Raw genomic sequence first — 21,148 nt, forward strand, 5'->3', positions numbered from 1 at the left:
AGGCAAGATAAATGTTATCCAAAATGTTAGTACATAATCCACAAGTGCACGGTATACACAGTTTATTTTCAAATGGTTTTGAATATGATTTGGTTATTTCTTGGCGTATAGCAGCCTTTAGTTCATTAATGGTTCTTGGTCAATGTTTGTAGCCCCCAGCTATCAGATGTCCCCATTGGCTGTGTAGAGGCTTTTCATAATGATGATTGTTTTCCACCCAGAAATGAAAATTCTGCTTGCTAACAGACAAATGAAAGTGAGCTTCGTCAAGAAATTGCAGCGACTATGCAGGAAAAGACCCGATGAGTGATGCAAAATTTCAGAAATCGAGTACAAATGTGTATCACGAATGAAGGCCACCATCTGGATGATATCATATTCAAAACCAACTGAAAATAAGCTGTAATCCATGCACGTCTAGATTATGTACTAACATTTTGAATAGCATTTACCATCAAATCTTGAAGGTTTCTTTTGCCTCACCCTCTATGAGTCTATGTTGTATTGATCCTGCATATGCGATTAGACACTTCTTTACTGTATGCCTTTTCTCTTGTTGTTTTAAATAGAGTAACCCCCCCCCAAAAAAAAAGAAACAAAACAAAACACACAAAAAAACGCCCCCCCCCCCCCCCCCCCCCCACCACAAAAAAAAAAGCCAGACAATTGAACAAAAATGAAAAAAGGCACTATTACCAACTTGATAACGTGTACAGGAACAGAACATTATTATCATTACCATCATCATTTATTTATAAGGCACCACAAATTTCTGCATCACCATATAGAGCAAAAGTACAAAACAGGTTAAATCTATTGACAGTATTAGCAGAAATTACATAGTAACAGTTGGGAGCAAGAGAAATTATACATAAAAAAAGAAATGGTAAAAATGCAACCATATAGTTGCAAATGTGGGAATAATAAGGACATAAAATGTCAACATATAATAAATAATTGTGACCCAAATCACCTGTGTCAGATAGTGAACAAGGGAGAGGGTAGATACTTTAGGGAGGGCCCTTCTCGGAAGAGCTTACATTCTAAAAGGGAAAGAGAGAGTGGCGATACTGGTAAGATAGTAGGGTTAGCAAAGTTGGAGACAAGGACAAATTAGACAGAGATCTGGTATGCAAAGAGTATATGGGACACTGCTCACAGGAAAGTAAACGAAAGGGGGGTACTCACGGGAGAGATGTGTGCTGAGCGATCTTAACACAGACCGCTCAGCACACATCTCTCACCCCGCTCAGCACAGCGCGATGTGCTGAGCGAGGGGGAAAGCCGACAGGGGGCCGCTCACTTCACACAACTGCATGCAGCTCAATCTAGCATCGGCGATAGCGATGCGCGGGGCCGCGCATCGCTATCGCTGGAGGGCATACACACGGTAGATCCGTGCTTAAAATCTAAGCAATCTAGCAAGATTGCTTAGATTTTAAGCACGGATCTCTCCGTGTGTACCCCCCTTTACACTTTAGAGACGACAGCTGCCCAGAAATTGACAGATCTGATAGTTTTCTAAGACTGAACAACCAGATATATAGTTAAACCATTTAAGTCTTTCCTAGTCAATTGCCATTTGGGGGTATATTCAATTGCTGTCGGATCCTCTCTGACAGTACACTCTTCAATGCTGGCCGGAAACGGCCAACATTCCTTCAAATGCAGATTTGACTTGTTAACAACCTGGTTCGGTGAGTTGACGTTTGACAGTTTTAAGGTAATGCAGATTCGACTTGTTAACAAGTCGAATCTGCATTACCCTAAAACTGTCGCAAAACGGTAACGCGCCGAACCACATGCTTTTTCGACAAGTGCCAGTTTTCCCGGCAGTCGGAAAAACAGAACTTGCATTGAATAGTTTGAATACAGATTCAACCTATTCCTGACGGAAAGTGCCAGTATTTCAGACGGAAATACTGGCACTAATTGAATAGACCCCATAGTTGTCCTTCGAATTCTCAAGCTTTATTGATGACTTAGTCAGATAATTTACTATGTAAGGGTAAAGCAGTACAATTAATTATGGTCTTATAATAGCTAATGGATAGTAACTTCTGCAAATCACTTACAAAACACTATGTAGGACAAAAATCAACAGTTGACTTTTGTTAATGATCTATATGAATGTCAAACCAAGGAATAAATAGCAATTTATTGACTTCCCGATACTCATAATGGTTTCTGTATTTTGAAAACATAAAATCATTTACTCTCGTTAAAAGTTGGTGTCGAACTGTGCTAAACTGAAATAAATTTGTAAATGAATAAATAGCTTTGAGAAGGTTTTTTGTTGGTGGACATATGCTAGTGCACAACAAGCATTAATTGACAATTGCACTTAAAGGACAAAGGTCCCGAGTTAAAGATAATAGCAAATGCCACGGCAGCTGCAATCCCGTACAGAGCAGTTGAGTGAAAATATGAAAGTGTCTCAGGGATTACTATTGAGACCCCCAATGGCGGTATCTCAAATCCGCCAGTTGTGCACAAAGACCCTATCATCAGAAGCACATCAGCTGATGATCTGAGTAAGTTTACTATGCAGAGGATAGCAGCAACAAGCCGCAAACCGCCTGCATTTGAGTAGTCACTCTCCAGTTACCGCTGATAAATGGTCCCTGTCACTTTTTGCAAATAGAATTCTTTTCTGCGACTGTCCGTCACAAAACCATTGCGAAACATGCACCGTAGAAAATCATTGGCCATTTGCTAAAAAAATAAATAATTAAATAAAATTAGCATTGCATCAATTTCTACATCAGGCCCCAAGCTGCACGCCAGCCAGGCACTACAAACTCCGCTGAATACTAGAAGCAGCCATGAATTACAATTACATATCTTCTAAACCAGTGGTTGATGGTCCAGTACCAAATCAAATTTATGGTCAATATGATTGGTAGCCACCAGCATTAGCTTTGCCTAACATAAAATACGTGACAAGTAGAAGCGCATCCCTGTCACTACCACATACTGAACCTAAGGAAGACAGGTCATTTACTAAATTTAATTAAAGAAAACTTTTGACTAGGGAGGCCATGGAAAAAAATGATGATACTCTAGGGTGTTGTTTTTCAGTTTGGGAACCACTGTTCTAACAAAGGTACAGAGCACACAACCGGTCATGTGGAGATTAGCACATATCTTTTCTATTATTAAAATATATATCATATACCGTGTACATTATACGAGTATAAGTCGACCCGAATGTAAGCCGAGGCACCTAATTTTACCACAAAAACCTGGGAAAACTTATTGACTTGAGTATAAGCCTAGGGTGGGAAATGCAGCTCTAGCCGTACACAGCCATCATACTGCCAGGTATGCCCCCACAGTGCCAGATATGCCCTCATACTGCCAGATATGCCCCCTCAGTGCCACATATGCCCCCCCCCCCCCCCCCCCCCCCAAGTGCCAAATATGCGCCCCCAGTGCCAGGTACAACTTACCCTCCCAGCTCCCCCGCTGTCTTGTGAAGGAGGGACATGGAGGGCACAGCGCGCGCCTCTCCTGTGTCCCTCCTGCGTCTCCGGCGGGTCTGTTAAATAAAGTGCAGGTTCGTGAGCCAATCAGAACTCACGAACGGGTACTTCATTTAATAGACCCACCGCTGCCGCCAGAGACGAAGGAGAGGCGCGTGCTGTGCCCTCTGTGTCCCTCCTTCCCACTGACTCGAGTATAAGCCGAGGGGGCTTTTTCAGCACAAAAAAAAGTGCTGACAAAGTCGGCTTATACTCGAGTATAAGCAGTATACACACATCCTATGCAAAGTGTTTTGGGTTCCTTTGCAAAAAGGTGCTATATACATTATTAGTATATAAATAATTCAGATTATTATATATAGAAATCCAAAAAAAATAGATATATAATATTTGATAATAATGTATATAGAAACTTTCACACAAAGGGGCACAAAGTATTTGCATAGGAGAGATCTGTGTGTGTGGGTCAACATATTTATTTCATTAAGTCTGAAGTATAATAATTATGTACATAGATAGCACCCTTCTCCCATAGGGTTTGGCAGCCATCTAGGGCTCATTCAGATACTCACATGTGTAACCATTTACATCACTTCCTGTGCCTGAATTCCAGAAAACATAACAGTCTATTTTTGACAGAAGCCCCCCACTCCCTAAAAAAGGGAAAAACAAATATGGCTACCATTAGGCAGCTGCCTAGGGGCGCCGACCACTGGAGGGCACCACTGAATTCATCCAGAAAAAGGATTTCTCTGTATGCGGGTCAGTAATTAACTTACAGATGGGGGAATTGAACACCATAAGGAGCATACAAATATATGTATGTCTGTGCATATATACAGTTGGTTATGTATACACCTGCAATTAAAGGGATGTTGGCATCCCAGCATTCAGAATGCCGACGCCGGAATCCCGACAGTCTGCAACCTGTATTTTAGTATGCTGGAGAGTGTTAGGGTTAGGCTGTGGGGAGGGAGGGTTAGTGTAAGGTTAATTAATTTCATTCAAAATGTCAGTATTATGGTGGTCGGTATTTTGACTGTGGCATCCTGTACCCAACCCCAATTAAATATCCCCACCAGACCCCATATACAGTATTATACAGTATATAATGAATAGACGGCAATGTTAAATATACTGTGAACAAAGTAAAAAACAATTGCAGGGGTTTGCATGTTAGCGGGTGCTAGGCTGAAACTTTGCCTAGGGTGCAGAGAGACCTTGCATCGGCCCTGCATGCCGGGAGTTGTAGTCTCCCCACAGCACTGCCGTGACGTCACGGTGAAGCGCACCCTCCGCAGTGTATCGTGCCAAATACAGATATGCCCCACAGTGCCAGTTATACATATGCACCCAGTGCCAGATATGCCCCACAATGCCAGTTATACATATACCCCATCCACCCCACCTCCCTTCTGCTGTTCACCCGCTGCTGCTGTGTCAGGGTCGGGGGACGGAGAGGAGAGCCGAGTGCGGGCCCATCACTCAGTGCAGCTCACTCAGACTCTGGTGGTCTCCGGCCGCATGTATCTTCTCAACTGAGCACCGGTTCATTAGCCAATCAGAGCTCGCGGACTGGCAGCCGCGGCTCCTGATTGGCTAACGAATCAGTGCTCAGTTGAGAACATACACGCCGTGGCCGGAGACCAAAGTCTGACTGAGCACCACTGAGGGACGGGACCGCGCTCTGCTCTCCTTCCCTAACACAGCAGCGGCTTTTACCGTAATAGCCGATAACGGCGGCTATGGTGTTTGTGAGTGGCGGCCCGTGGGTACGGTGGCTAGATTCCGAACGGTACGCCGTACTCGAGCGTACTGCCACACTTGCAGGCCTAGTCACTCTTATCCAGATCTGTGACTCCATGAGTCAGAGCTCCTAGCCACACCCAGCGATAGCAGATGAGTCATAGATACAGATCTGTAGAGTCACAGATCTGGACGGGAAAAAAAAAATATTATTATATATATATATATAGAATGTAGGCACGGGCGGCACTCTCGGCGTAAATGAAGACAGACAAGCAAGTCTTTAAGTTATCAACGTTTCAATGACCAAAGCGGCATTTTCGTCAGGATGCCGCTTTGGTCATTGAAACGTTGATAACTTAAAGACTTGCTTGTCTGTCTTCATTTACGCCGAGAGTGCCGCCCGTGCCTACATTCTACATATTAGGATACAGGTGCACTGTATACCTTAGGGAGGGCACCGGCACTACATCCATTGTTATACTTACCTTGGGGACCAGGGAGTGCCGTCGATTTTGCTTATATATATATATATATATATATATATATATATATATATATATATATATATATATATATACATACATATACACACACAGTGCGGATGGTGTGATGGTTAGCATTACTGCCTCACAGCACTGAGGTCATGGGTTCAATTACCACCATGGCTCTGTGTGGAGTTTGTATATTCTCCCCGTACTTACGTGAGTTTCCTCCGGGTACTCCGGTTTCCTCCCACAATCCAGAAATATACTGGTAGGTTAATTGGCTCCCAACAAAATTAACTCTAGTGTGAATGCGTGTGCATGTACATGTGAAAGGGAATACAGATTGTACGTTCCACTGGGGCAGCGGCTGATGTGAATGGCCAAATATTCACTCTTTAGAGCGCTGCGGAATATGTGTGAGCTATATAAATAACTGGTAATAATATACACACACTCATTCAACTTACAGAACTATATAGACAGAGTTCTCAGCCAGCTGGTCTACAGGTACCGGAGCCTGCAGAGAATTGCCACCGTTCCAGCTATGCTTTGTGACAACGGTCAGTGGGCCAGTGTTAGACTCACGAGGTTCAGCAATCGCAGAATCAGCTTTCTCCAGTGGGTCCCATCTCACAGTCCAGTAGCAGCGGTGGGTGCACCATTGCTCGCTGCAGTGCAGGCTGAGTGGTACCAGGCAGAAGCCGTCCTGTCCCATATTGCAGGTGTTAGCAGGGTTCCTTGATTTTGACATAAGACTCGCTACTTTTTGGTTACTACATGCTTTTAATAGTTTCTAGTTGCTTATTGGTTTTTTGCTTGTTTTGTGTTTTCTTGGGTGTTTGTATTGAAAAAACAAAACATATATTAAAAATACCTGATTTATATATAAAAATGTCAATTTGTTAATCAAATGTCCACTAACATCACTGTGTTTCCATCATCTCTGTGTCACCTGGTCCCAACTCACTACTCCAATCCATGTCATCAGCCTGCACTACCACCCTACTGATAACAGAGAAAAAGCTGGACAGCCTCTCCCCTGCCCCCTATGCCAGTTTAAGGGGTATATGCAATTGCGGTCGAATTCCCGAAAATGTCGAAAAACGGGACATTTTCGCCCCCCAAAAAAAATTTCGACAATGCAATTCAGTACTTTTCGTCAAAAAAACGGACTTTCTAAATTCGACTTTTTGAAATTCGACATTTGTCAAATTCGACATTTCTGCAATGGTACAAATGCGGCAATTCGACAAAAGTATATTCAATTGAAGATTGTAAATTCGACAACAGTGTTTTTAGACAGTAAATACGTCATTTTCAATCCGCCACACTTTGCTGGCGGAATGTAATAAAAATTTTTAAAAACATGTTTTTTTGTGTTTTTTTTTTTTATTGGTAATAGCATATCTATTTATATTAAAAGGGACTAGATACATGGTTTGTCTATTTAGGAGGCACAAGTATTATTTATATATTTTTAAAATATATTTTATTTTATTTTTTTATTTTTTTTAAATGGAATGGGGTAAAAATCAGAAAAAAAAATGCGTGGGGTCCCCCCTCCAAAGCATAACCAGCCTCGGGCTCTTCGAGCCGGTCCTGGTTCTAAAAATCCGGGGGTAAAACTGACAGGGGATCCCCCGTATTTTTAAAACCAGCACCGGGCTCTGCGCCTGGTGCAAAAAATACGGGGGACAAAAAGAGTAGGGGTCCCCCGTATTTTTTACACCAGCATCGGGCTCCACTAGCTGGGTAGATAATGCCACAGCCGGAGGTCACTTTTATACAGCGCCCTGCGGCCGTGACATTAAATACTCAACTAGTCACCCCTGGCCGGGGTACCCTGGAGGAGTGGGGACCCCTTCAATCAAGGGGTCCCCCCCCTCCAGCCACCCAAGGGCCAGGGGTGAAGCCCGAGGCTGTCCCCCCCCCCCCCATCCAAGGGCTGCGGATGGGGGGCTAATAGCCTTTTGAAAAATGAAAGAATATTGTTTTTTCCAGTAGTACTACAAGTCCCAGCAAGCCTCCCCCGCAAGCTGGTACTTGGAGAACCACAAGTACCAGCATGCGGGAGAAAAACGGGCCCGCTAGTATCTGTAGTTCTACTGGAAAAAAAAAACCAAATAAAAACAGGACACGCACACCGTGAGAGTAAAACTTTATTTCACACCTGCCGACACACACATACTTACCTATGTTAACACTCCGACACTGGCCACGACCCCCTCGTCAGTGAAGAATCTGGGGTACCTGCAAAAAAAATTATACTCACCAAAAACCAGAGTCCGGATCTTTTTTTATAATCCACGTACTTGTCAAAATAAAAAAACTAACACCCGGACCAGGCGGACTGAAAGGGGTCCCATGTTTACACATGGGACCCCTTTCCCCGAATGCAGAGACCCCCGTGACTCCTGTCACAGAAAGGTCCCTTCAGCCAATCAGGTAGCGCCACTTCGTGGCACTCTCCTGATTGGCTGTATGCGCGTCTGAGCTGGCAGACAGCGCATCGCACAGCTCCCTCCATTAGTTTCAATGGTGGGAACTTTGCGGTCAGCGGTGGGGTTACCCACGGGTGACCTCACCGCTGACCGCAAAGTTCCCACCATTGAAAGTAATGGAGGGGGCTGTGCAATGCGTGTCTGAGCTTAGACGCGCAGAGCCAATCAGGTGAGTGCCACGAAGTGGCGCTTCCCGATTGGCTGAAGGGACCTTTCTGTGACAGGAGTCACGGGGGGTCTCTGCATTCGGGGAAAGGGGTCCCATGTGTAAACATGGGACCCCTTTCAGTCCGCCTGGTCCGGGTGTTTTTTTTTTTTTGCCAAGTACGTGGATTATAATAAAAGAACTGGACACTGGATCAGGTGAGTATAATTTTATTCACAGGTACCCCGGATCGTCGGCGACATTGGATACGTGGCAGTCGGTGGGTCAACATAGGTAAGTATGTATCGGCATGTATGAAATAAACTTTTACTTTCACGGTCTCTGTGTCCTGTTTTTATTTGGGTATTTTTTTCCAGTGGAACTACAGGTACCAGCGGGCCCGTTTTTCTCCCGCATGCTGGTACTTGTGGTTCTCCAAGTACCAGCTTGCGGGGGAGGCTTGCTGGGACTTGTAGTACTACTGGAAAAAACAATATTCTTTCATTTTTCAAAAGGCTATCAGCCCCCCATCCGCAGCCCTTGGATGGGGGGGGGGGGGACAGCCTCGGGCTTCAGCCCTGGCCCTTGGGTGGCTGGGGGGGGGGAGACCCCTTGATTGAAGGGGTCCCCACTCCTCCAGGGTACCCCGGCCAGGGGTGACTAGTTGGATATTTAATGCCACGGCCGCAGGGCGCTGTATAAAAGTGACCCCCGGCTGTGGCATTATCTGTCCAGCTAGTGGAGCCCGGTGCTGGTACAAAAAATACGGGGGACCCCTACTCTTCTTGTCCCCCGTATTTTTTGCACCAGGACCAGGCGCAGAGCCCGGTGCTGGTTGTTAAAATACGGGGGATCCCCTGTCATTTTTTTTCCCGTATTTTGGCAACCAGGACCGGCTCAAAGAGCCCGAGGCTGGTTATGCTTAGGAGGGGGGACCCCACACAATTTTTTTTTCGGGTTTTTTCCCGTTTTTTTAAAATCTAATCAAAATCCGTCAAATCGGCTGTTTTTCGACAGCGGGACTGTCGAATCCGTTTTTTATTGAATATGTAGAATTCCGGCACCCACCTGCCGGAATTCGACGGTCGAATTGTGTCGAATTAAAAAAAACGTGCGAAAAATTGCCGCGATTCGCCGGCAATTGCATATACCCCTAAGTCTGTTCATAATATGCGCTGTTGGGCATACAGTCCTGGCAACAACCAGCAACAACAGAGACTTTAGTTTTGTTTCCTCAGACTGACAGATGAACGGACTCGACTGGCATACATGTAATTAACAACTACCATACAAATAACAACGTTGGTTTATTACATGCAATAGCATTTTAAAACAGATCCCAAAATATTGGAAATTAGTGATTTTATGAATTCTTAAAGTAACCTTTGCAGTCTTCTGTAGGATGATGCTAACAATATATTAGGTTTGGCAACTTTAAGAAAGTGTGGTTTTGAATGTGTCACAATTCTTAAAAATGATCAAGCTCATACATACACTTTGGGGGACATTTACTAAGCAGTGATAAGAGCGGAGAAGTGAGCCAGTGGAGAAGTTGCCCATGGCAACCAATCAGCAGCTCTGTATAATTTTATAGTATGCAAATTATAGCTGTTACTTCAGTGCTGATTGGTTGCCATGGGCACTTCTCTACTGGCTCACTTCTCTGCTCTTATCACTGCTTAGTAAATGTCCCCCTTTATCTCTGTTTATTTCATAGACACTAATGCTCATCCTTTCTTTTTTACACTGAAAAAAGTACATGAAAAGATAACACATTGTCCTGTACCTATAATGGGTCCCGTACACAATATCGTGACATGTCCGACCGTCAAGTCGCAGGCGATCACCCCTGCAGCTTCCCGGGCGGCAGGATCGCATACGATACATCGTATGCAAAAGGACCGCATACGATGTATCTATCGTATGTGATTCCAGCCATCCTGCAGGGTCGGACATGATCGTTAGTGCAGCACATTCAATCTAGGGGATCCGATCCGATGCTCACGGGAACACGCATCGGATCGGAAACACCTCCAAAATGCCCGATTTCACCCGATATATCGGCCCAAATGCTTATCGTTCTAGTGTATGGGGCCCATAAGACTGTAGGAGAGTGTTGACAGAGACAGATCTGTTCCATATCAATGTCACAATATGTACTGAACAGTAAATCTACCAGTGGAGAACAATGTCTGATTAGTGTACAATGTATCAAGTTCTAGTATTTTGCTCTGATGCTCTAGAAAGTTATTTGGGAGGCCTGCCTTGTGATTACAGAAAAAAAGAACTTGGTAACTAGAAATAACCATAAAACTACTTCAAAGTATTCTTGTTTTAGTGGTGACAGGAAGCACAGCATTTTTGCAATTTGGACATCCAAAAGATTCCACACTTTGACTTTTATTAACAAGTTCATATTTTTTTATAAATAAAAAAGCTGACAATCATGCACATATAAAATCAAACAAATGTATGATGTAATGCAATAGACAATTGTTTCCAGAAAAGTCCATTAATCTTACACCATTTTATACTCCTTGTTACTTTTCTTACCAGTGGTAAATGACCACTTCTAAAACACATATGGGATTGATAAGTAATCAGCAAAGTGACTGAATAACCCAATTGCAGTGGAAATACAAAGCATCACCTTGACTTCAGAAGGTTCCTCCAGGGTTACCCTGCTCCTCCTACACCACACAAACGTTTAGAAACGTCAACTGGATAAATACAAATGTTTTATGTTCCAACAAATAAACGATCATGTTAACAGGAAATCACTGGTTCACATTAATGGTTGGTCTAATCAGCAAGTACAAGAATAAAACTATCAACTGCTACTACCTATTACAAAACTATTCACATATTGCATATACTTAACATGTATAGTGCAGTTCAGCACTGGAAATAATAATAATAATAATTAATATGTTTAATCAGGAATCATGGTTCTCCCATCACCCTTGATATTGTCGCCATCATTGGCAAACATGAATGTAACAGGTAAACGCCCTCATAAGCAGGGTACAATATCACCCTAAGAGTCAGGAATATGCCCGCAGCCCAGGTTAGGGCACATGCTGCTCCCTCCCACAGCACTTGGCATAAATATGTCTGACCATCACACTGTGCGGATGCGGGTACACGGTGTCAGTGGGCAGAGCAGGGCATCTCTCACCCATCACCACCCAGCTGCTGCGTGTATACCGTGCACAAGTACAGTGCTGCTAGCCACCCCAGCACACATGGTACCAGTTACACAGGCTGGAGGCTTGCCTAGCTGTTGTTACACACACGCAATCATGCAGCAGGGGAGATCACATACATGTACCGGGGGTATGCACATGCTTTACACTCACCACTGCTTGCCTGCTCAGACAAAGTTGACACGGAGGTCTGGCCCATTGCTTAATTTCCAAGAGGGGCCCTTTAGTCCAGCAATCAGGCGACTCTCAGGCATTCCCAGCAACAATAATCCCAGGGTTTCATTTCCTCTCCCCGTCTGGAATAAACGGCGCTGTCCCGTCAGAGTAATCCCGCTGCCCGGCCGGCAGTGTGTCCGCAGCAGCCTGATGCAGCAGCCCGGGCTCCAGTGCTCCTGCTCAGCTGAATGCCTGTCATTCCTGCAGCAGCAGATTACTGCGGGTCACAGGTCACACACACACACCCTCCCTCTCCCCCAGTCTCCCCTGACTGTGTGTTATGTAGGTTGTGTAGTAATGTAGCACGATGGCCTCTCTAACTCCGCATCATTACTCTGCTTCCGTTTCTTTTCTTCTTTTTTTTTTGTTTCAAATCACTTTTTTACATCCCTCCCTCACACTACTCCCCCCTCCTTCCCTCCTCTTCTCACAGGTTTTTTTTTCCTTCTTCTTCTTCTTTTAAGCTCCCTCATTCACAAGCTCGTTCTTTCCAGATACACTGATACAGTATATCTGCCGTTTCTGTATCTCCCTACAAGTTCTTAGCTCGCAATTCTGTCCTCACTTCTTCCCCAGTTAACTTAGCAGAAGTTCTAAACAAAGACTCCTCTGTGAGCCCAGCAAGTGTTAGATGCAGCAGGCTTGCTGGCCAAGATGTGCTTGTTGATATTAGAGATGAGCGGGTTCGGTTTCTCTGAATCCGAACCCGCACGAACTTCATGTTTTTTTCACGGGTCCGAGCAGACTCGGATCCTCCCGCCTTGCTCGGTTAACCCGAGCGCGCCCGAACGTCATCATGACGCTGTCGGATTCTCGCGAGACTCGGATTCTATATAAGGAGCCGCGCGTCGCCGCCATTTTCACACGTGCATTGAGATTGATAGGGAGAGGACGTGGCTGGCGTCCTCTCCATTTAGATTAGGGTTGAGAGAGAGAGAGATTGACCTGAGGCTGTGATACTGTAGAAGAGAGTGCAGAGTTTAGTGACTGACGACCACAGTGACCACCAGACAGTGCAGTTGTTTGTTTTATTTAATATATCCGTTCTCTGCCTGAAAAAAACGATACACACAGTGACTCAGTCACATACCATATCTGTGTGCACTGCTCAGCCCAGTGTGCTGCATCAATGTATATATATATCTGACTGTGCTCAGCTCACACAGCTTATAATTGTGGGGGAGACTGGGGAGCACTGCAGTGCCAGTTATAGGTTATAGCAGGAGCCAGGAGTACATAATATTATATTAAAATTAAACAGTGCACACTTTTGCTGCAGGAGTGCCACTGCCAGTGTGACTAGTGACCAGTGACCTGACCACCAGTATATATAATATTAGTAGTATACTATCTCTTTATCAACCAGTCTATATTAGCAGCAGACACAGTACAGTGCGGTAGTTCACGGCTGTGGCTACCTCTGTGTCGGCACTCGGCAGCCCGTCCATAATTGTATATACCACCTAACCGTGGTTTTTTTTTCTTTCTTTATAGTCATACTAGTTACGAGTATACTATCTCTTTATCAACCAGTCTATATTAGCAGCAGACACAGTACAGTGCGGTAGTTCACGGCTGTGGCTACCTCTGTGTCGGCACTCGGCAGCCCGTCCATAATTGTATATACCACCTAACCGTGGTTTTTTTTTCTTTCTTTATACATACATACTAGTTACGAGTATACTATCTCTTTATCAACCAGTCTATATTAGCAGCAGACACAGTACAGTGCGGTAGTTCACGGCTGTGGCTACCTCTGTGTCGGCACTCGGCAGCCCGTCCATAATTGTATATACCACCTAACCGTGGTTTTTTTTTTCTTTCTTTATACATACATACTAGTTACGAGTATACTATCTCTTTATCAACCAGTCTATATATTAGCAGCAGACACAGTACAGTGCGGTAGTTCACGGCTGTGGCTACCTCTGTGTCGGCACTCGGCAGCCCGTCCATAATTGTATATACCACCTAACCGTGGTTTTTTTTTCTTTCTTTATACATACATACTAGTTACGAGTATACTATCTCTTTATCAACCAGTCTATATATTAGCAGCAGACACAGTACAGTGCGGTAGTTCACGGCTGTGGCTACCTCTGTGTCGGCACTCGGCAGCCCGTCCATAATTGTATATACCACCTAACCGTGGTTTTTTTTTCTTTCTTTATACATACATACTAGTTACGAGTATACTATCTCTTTATCAACCAGTCTATATTAGCAGCAGACACAGTACAGTGCGGTAGTTCACGGCTGTGGCTACCTCTGTGTCGGCACTCGGCAGCCCGTCCATAATTGTATATACCACCTAACCGTGGTTTTTTTTTCTTTCTTTATACATACATACTAGTTACGAGTATACTATCTCTTTATCAACCAGTCTATATATTAGCAGCAGACACAGTACAGTGCGGTAGTTCACGGCTGTGGCTACCTCTGTGTCGGCACTCGGCAGCCCGTCCATAATTGTATATACCACCTAACCGTGGTTTTTTTTTCTTTCTTTATACATACATACTAGTTACGAGTATACTATCTCTTTATCAACCAGTCTATATATTAGCAGCAGACACAGTACAGTGCGGTAGTTCACGGCTGTGGCTACCTCTGTGTCGGCACTCGGCAGCCCGTCCATAATTGTATATACCACCTAACCGTGGTTTTTTTTTCTTTCTTTATACATACATACTAGTTACGAGTATACTATCTCTTTATCAACCAGTCTATATTAGCAGCAGACACAGTACAGCGCGGTAGTTCACGGCTGTGGCTACTTCTGTGTCGGCACTCGGCAGCCCGTCCATAATTGTATATACCACCTAACCGTGGTTTTTTTTTCTTTCTTTATACATACATACTAGTTACGAGTATACTATCTCTTTATCAACCAGTCTATATATTAGCAGCAGACACAGTACAGTGCGGTAGTTCACGGCTGTGGCTACCTCTGTGTCGGCACTCGGCAGCCCGTCCATAATTGTATATACCACCTAACCGTGGTTTTTTTTTCTTTCTTTATAGTCATACTAGTTACGAGTATACTATCTCTTTATCAACCAGTCTATATTAGCAGCAGACACAGTACAGTGCGGTAGTTCACGGCTGTGGCTACCTCTGTGTCGGCACTCGGCAGCCCGTCCATAATTGTATATACCACCTAACCGTGGTTTTTTTTTCTTTCTTTATACATACATACTAGTTACGAGTATACTATCTCTTTATCAACCAGTCTATATTAGCAGCAGACACAGTACAGTGCGGTAGTTCACGGCTGTGGCTACCTCTGTGTCGGCACTCGGCAGCCCGTCCATAATTGTATATACCACCTAACCGTGGTTTTTTTTTCTTTCTTTATACATACATACTAGTTACGAGTATACTATCTCTTTATCAACCAGTCTATATATTAGCAGCAGACACAGTACAGTGCGGTAGTTCACGGCTGTGGCTACCTCTGTGTCGGCACTCGGCAGCCCGTCCATAATTGTATATACCACCTAACCGTGGTTTTTTTTTTCTTTCTTTATACATACATACTAGTTACGAGTATACTATCTCTTTATCAACCAGTCTATATTAGCAGCAGACACAGTACAGTACGGTAGTTCACGGCTGTGGCTACCTCTGTGTCTGCACTCGGCAGGCAGTCCGTCCATAATTGTATACCACCTAACCGTGGTTTTTTTTTCTTTCTTCTTTATACATACATAGTTACATAGACATCTCTTTATCAACCAGTCTATATTAGCAGCAGACACAGTACAGTACGGTAGTTCACGGCTGTGGCTACCTCTGTGTCTGCACTCGGCAGGCAGTCCATAATTGTATACTAGTATCCATCTCCATTGTTTACCTGAGGTGCCTTTTAGTTGTGCCTATTAAAATATGGAGAACAAAAATGTTGAGGTTCCAAAATTAGGGAAAGATCAAGATCCACTTCCACCTCGTGCTGAAGCTGCTGCCACTAGTCATGGCCGAGACGATGAAATGCCAGCAACGTCGTCTGCCAAGGCCGATGCCCAATGTCATAGTACAGAGCATGTCAAATCCAAAACACCAAATATCAGAAAAAAAAGGACTCCAAAACCTAAAATAAAATTGTCGGAGGAGAAGCGTAAACTTGCCAATATGCCATTTACGACACGGAGTGGCAAGGAACGGCTGAGGCCCTGGCCTATGTTCATGGCTAGTGGTTCAGCTTCACATGAGGATGGAAGCACTCAGCCTCTCGCTAGAAAAATGAAAAGACTCAAGCTGGCAAAAGCAGCACAGCAAAGAACTGTGCATTCTTCGAAATCCCAAATCCACAAGGAGAGTCCAATTGTGTCGGTTGCGATGCCTGACCTTCCCAACACTGGACGTGAAGAGCATGCGCCTTCCACCATTTGCACGCCCCCTGCAAGTGCTGGAAGGAGCACCCGCAGTCCAGTTCCTGATAGTCAGATTGAAGATGTCAGTGTTGAAGTACACCAGGATGAGGAGGATATGGGTGTTGCTGGCGCTGGGGAGGAAATTGACCAGGAGGATTCTGATGGTGAGGTGGTTTGTTTAAGTCAGGCACCCGGGGAGACACCTGTTGTCCGTGGGAGGAATATGGCCGTTGACATGCCAGGTGAAAATACCAAAAAAATCAGCTCTTCGGTGTGGAGGTATTTCACCAGAAATGCGGACAACAGGTGTCAAGCCGTGTGTTCCCTTTGTCAAGCTGTAATAAGTAGGGGTAAGGACGTTAACCACCTCGGAACATCCTCCCTTATACGTCACCTGCAGCGCATTCATAATAAGTCAGTGACAAGTTCAAAAACTTTGGGTGACAGCGGAAGCAGTCCACTGACCAGTAAATCCCTTCCTCTTGTAACCAAGCTCACGCAAACCACCCCACCAACTCCCTCAGTGTCAATTTCCTCCTTCCCCAGGAATGCCAATAGTCCTGCAGGCCATGTCACTGGCAATTCTGACGATTCCTCTCCTGCCTGGGATTCCTCCGATGCATCCTTGCGTGTAACGCCTACTGCTGCTGGCGCTACTGTTGTTGCTGCTGGGAGTCGATGGTCATCCCAGAGGGGAAGTTGTAAGCCCACTTGTACTACTTCCAGTAAGCAATTGACTGTTCAACAGTCCTTTGCGAGGAAGATGAAATATCACAGCAGTCATCCTGCTGCAAAGCGGATAACTGAGGCCTTGACAACTATGTTGGTGTTAGACGTGCGTCCGGTATCCGCCGTTAGTTCACAGGGAACTAGACAATTTATTGAGGCAGTGTGCCCCCGTTACCAAATACCATCTAGGTTCCACTTCTCTAGGCAGGCGATACCGAGAATGTACACGGACGTCAGAAAAAGACTCACCAGTGTCCTAAAAAATGCAGTTGTACCCAATGTCCACTTAACCACGGACATGTGGACACTGGACAAGTGGAGCAGGGCAGGGTCAGGACTATATGACTGTGACAGCCCACTGGGTAGATGTATGGACTCCCGCCGCAAGAACAGCAGCGGCGGCACCAGTAGCAGCATCTCGCAAACGCCAACTCTTTCCTAGGCAGGCTACGCTTTGTATCACCGCTTTCCAGAATACGCACACAGCTGAAAACCTCTTACGGCAACTGAGGAAGATCATCGCGGAATGGCTTACCCCAATTGGACTCTCCTGTGGATTTGTGGCATCGGACAACGCCAGCAATATTGTGTGTGCATTAAATATGGGCAAATTCCAGCACGTCCCATGTTTTGCACATACCTTGAATTTGGTGGTGCAGAATTTTTTAAAAAACGACAGGGGCGTGCAAGAGATGCTGTCGGTGGCCAGAAGAATTGCGGGACACTTTCGGCGTACAGGCACCACGTACAGAAGACTGGAGCACCACCAAAAACTACTGAACCTGCCCTGCCATCATCTGAAGCAAGAAGTGGTAACGAGGTGGAATTCAACCCTCTATATGCTTCAGAGGTTGGAGGAGCAGCAAAAGGCCATTCAAGCCTATACAATTGAGCACGATATAGTAGGTGGAATGCACCTGTCTCAGGCGCAGTGGAGAATGATTTCAACGTTGTGCAAGGTTCTGATGCCCTTTGAACTTGCCACACGTGAAGTCAGTTCAGACACTGCCAGCCTGAGTCAGGTCATTCCCCTCATCAGGCTTTTGCAGAAGAAGCTGGAGACATTGAAGGAGGAGCTAACACGGAGCGATTCCGCTAGGCATGTGGGACTTGTGGATGGAGCCCTTAATTCGCTTAACAAGGATTCACGGGTGGTCAATCTGTTGAAATCAGAGCACTACATTTTGGCCACCGTGCTCGATCCTAGATTTAAAGCCTACCTTGGATCTCTCTTTCCGGCAGACACAAGTCTGCTGGGGTTGAAAGACCTGCTGGTGACAAAATTGTCAAGTCAAGCGGAACGCGACCTGTCAACATCTCCTCCTTCACATTCTCCCGCAACTGGGGGTGCGAGGAAAAGGCTCAGAATTCCGAGCCCACCCGCTGGCGGTGATGCAGGGCAGTCTGGAGCGACTGCTGATGCTGACATCTGGTCCGGACTGAAGGACCTGACAACGATTACGGACATGTCGTCTACTGTCACTGCATATGATTCTCTCAACATTGATAGAATGGTGGAGGATTATATGAGTGACCGCATCCAAGTAGGCACGTCACACAGTCCGTACTTATACTGGCAGGAAAAAGAGGCAATTTGGAGGCCCTTGCACAAACTGGCTTTATTCTACCTAAGTTGCCCTCCCACAAGTGTGTACTCCGAAAGAGTGTTTAGTGCCGCCGCTCACCTTGTCAGCAATCGGCGTACGAGGTTACATCCAGAAAATGTGGAGAAGATGATGTTCATTAAAATGAATTATAATCAATTCCTCCGCGGAGACATTGACCAGCAGCAATTGCCTCCACAAAGTACACAGGGAGCTGAGATGGTGGATTCCAGTGGGGACGAATTGATAATCTGTGAGGAGGGGGATGTACACGGTGATATATCGGAGGGTGATGATGAGGTGGACATCTTGCCTCTGTAGAGCCAGTTTGTGCAAGGAGAGATTAATTGCTTCTTTTTTGGGGGGGGTCCAAACCAACCCGTCATATCAGTCATAGTCGTGTGGCAGACCCTGTCACTGAAATGATGGGTTGGTTAAAGTGTGCATGTCCTGTTTTGTTTATACAACATAAGGGTGGGTGGGAGGGCCCAAGGACAATTCCATCTTGCGCCTCTTTTTTCTTTTCTTTTTCTTTGCATCATGTGCTGATTGGGGAGGGTTTTTTGGAAGGGACATCCTGCGTGACACTGCAGTGCCACTCCTAAATGGGCCCGGTGTTTGTGTCGGCCACTAGGGTCGCTAATCTTACTCACACAGTCAGCTACCTCATTGCGCCTCTTTTTTTCTTTGCGTCATGTGCTGTTTGGGGAGGGTTTTTTGGAAGGGACATCCTGCGTGACACTGCAGTGCCACTCCTAGATGGGCCCGGTGTTTGTGTCGGCCACTAGGGTCGCTAATCTTACTCACACAGCTACCTCATTGCGCCTCTTTTTTTCTTTGCGTCATGTGCTGTTTGGGGAGGGTTTTTTGGAAGGGACATCCTGCGTGACACTGCAGTGCCACTCCTAGATGGGCCCGGTGTTTGTGTCGGCCACTAGGGTCGCTAATCTTACTCACACAGCTACCTCATTGCGCCTCTTTTTTTCTTTGCGTCATGTGCTGTTTGGGGAGGGTTTTTTGGAAGGGCCATCCTGCGTGACACTGCAGTGCCACTCCTAGATGGGCCCGGTGTTTGTGTCGGCCACTAGGGTCGCTAATCTTACTCACACAGCTACCTCATTGCGCCTCTTTTTTTCTTTGCGTCATGTGCTGTTTGGGGAGGGTTTTTTGGAAGGGACATCCTGCGTGACACTGCAGTGCCACTCCTAGATGGGCCCGGTGTTTGTGTCGGCCACTAGGGTCGCTTATCTTACTCACACAGCGACCTCGGTGCAAATTTTAGGACTAAAAATAATATTGTGAGGTGTGAGGTATTCAGAATAGACTGAAAATGAGTGTAAATTATGGTTTTTGAGGTTAATAATACTTTGGGATCAAAATGACCCCCAAATTCTATGATTTAAGCTGTTTTTTAGTGTTTTTTGAAAAAAACACCCGAATCCAAAACACACCCGAATCCGACAAAAAAAATTCGGTGAGGTTTTGCTAAAACGCGTTCGAACCCAAAACACGGCCGCGGAACCGAACCCAAAACCAAAACACAAAACCCGAAAAATTTCAGGCGCTCATCTCTAGTTGATATGCTAATATTTTTGACACTTGAAAAGCCTTATGTTGTTTATGCAGATGGTATTAAATTCTTTTCCTGGGTATCTGTTTAATACTATCAAGCAAGAAGCAACATATAAACTGATGTATCTTTCCTGCACTGACACAGCTGATCATTTTTTTCTTACACAGCAGTTACCAGCTACTCACTATTATACACAGATTGAAGGTAATATTAGTGAGCAAATTGTTAGCACTTAACTAAATCTATCGTGTATAGTACTGTACAGTGGGCGTCTCAGTCCTTGCATATCTGGATGCACGGATGTACACTAGGAAACAGCACTGTAGCGTCATTAGCATAAAGTCACTGATGCAACAGCAGCAAAAGATGCAAGTAAGACTGCAACTGCGTCCAACTCAGAATCAGACCCTGCATACCTCCCAACATTTCCCTTCTGTAAAGAGGGACACGAGCGCGGCTGGGCCGCGCGTGCTCCCGAAAAGGGGTCGTGGCCTACGAAAAGGGGGCGTGGCTTCGCGGAGGACCCGTTTCGCGAGCCACGCCCCGTTTTCGTCACTGAAGGGGCATGCCCAGCGCTCTGTGAGCTGCTGGCATGCCCCCTCTCCCTCTGTCTCCAATGAATAGACGCTGTGCGCATGCGCACAGCGTCTATTCACCGCTGCTCTGCTAAGCAGGGCAGTGAGAGACTGAGCATCCCAACTGCCCCCCCACCGCGGGACACTGCGGCCCGCGGGTGGGACAGCAGGACAGTCCCCAAAAAACGGGACTGTCCCGCGAAAATCGGGACAGTTGGGAGGTATGGACCCTGTGAGGAGAAATCCTGCCCCCTCAACAGACTCCATTCCCACAACAGACCCCGCCCCCATTAGGGCTGATTCCATAAATATCTCAGGCTGGTTTTCCATCCCAATCTGCTTCTGCTGCGGGGCGTCTTTCCAGGCCCTGCTTCCTGGCACAGCTTACACATACCTATTTACAGGCTTGATTTACAAGTCAAAGTCTGAGTGCGTAATAGGCTATCCCCCAGTTATGCCGCTTTCAGACATGTGACCCAGGAATTTGCCGGGTCTAGCAAGCGGGAA

General features: G+C 45.6%; 1 protein-coding gene across 3 annotated transcripts in view; it reads right to left on the reverse strand.

Annotated features, from left to right (window-relative positions):
* PHACTR2 (phosphatase and actin regulator 2) overlaps window positions 1-21,148 on the reverse strand; it is a 345,447-nt gene that overhangs the window by 192,840 nt on the left and 131,459 nt on the right. The window contains exon 1 of one of the 3 annotated variants that reach the window (XM_063917468.1): window positions 11,725-12,153. The exons of 1 other annotated variant lie outside the window; for it this stretch is intronic. In XM_063917468.1, coding sequence (XP_063773538.1) covers window positions 11,725-11,770 — 46 coding nt within the window. In that variant the 5' untranslated portion in view covers window positions 11,771-12,153. Of the gene's footprint in view, window positions 1-11,724; window positions 12,154-21,148 lie in introns of those variants that run through there. One more of the 3 variants, XM_063917470.1, reaches the window with a different exon arrangement.

The sequence above is a fragment of the Pseudophryne corroboree genome, chromosome 4 (genome assembly GCF_028390025.1).
Source record: "Pseudophryne corroboree isolate aPseCor3 chromosome 4, aPseCor3.hap2, whole genome shotgun sequence".
Lineage (NCBI taxonomy): Eukaryota > Metazoa > Chordata > Amphibia > Anura > Myobatrachidae > Pseudophryne > Pseudophryne corroboree.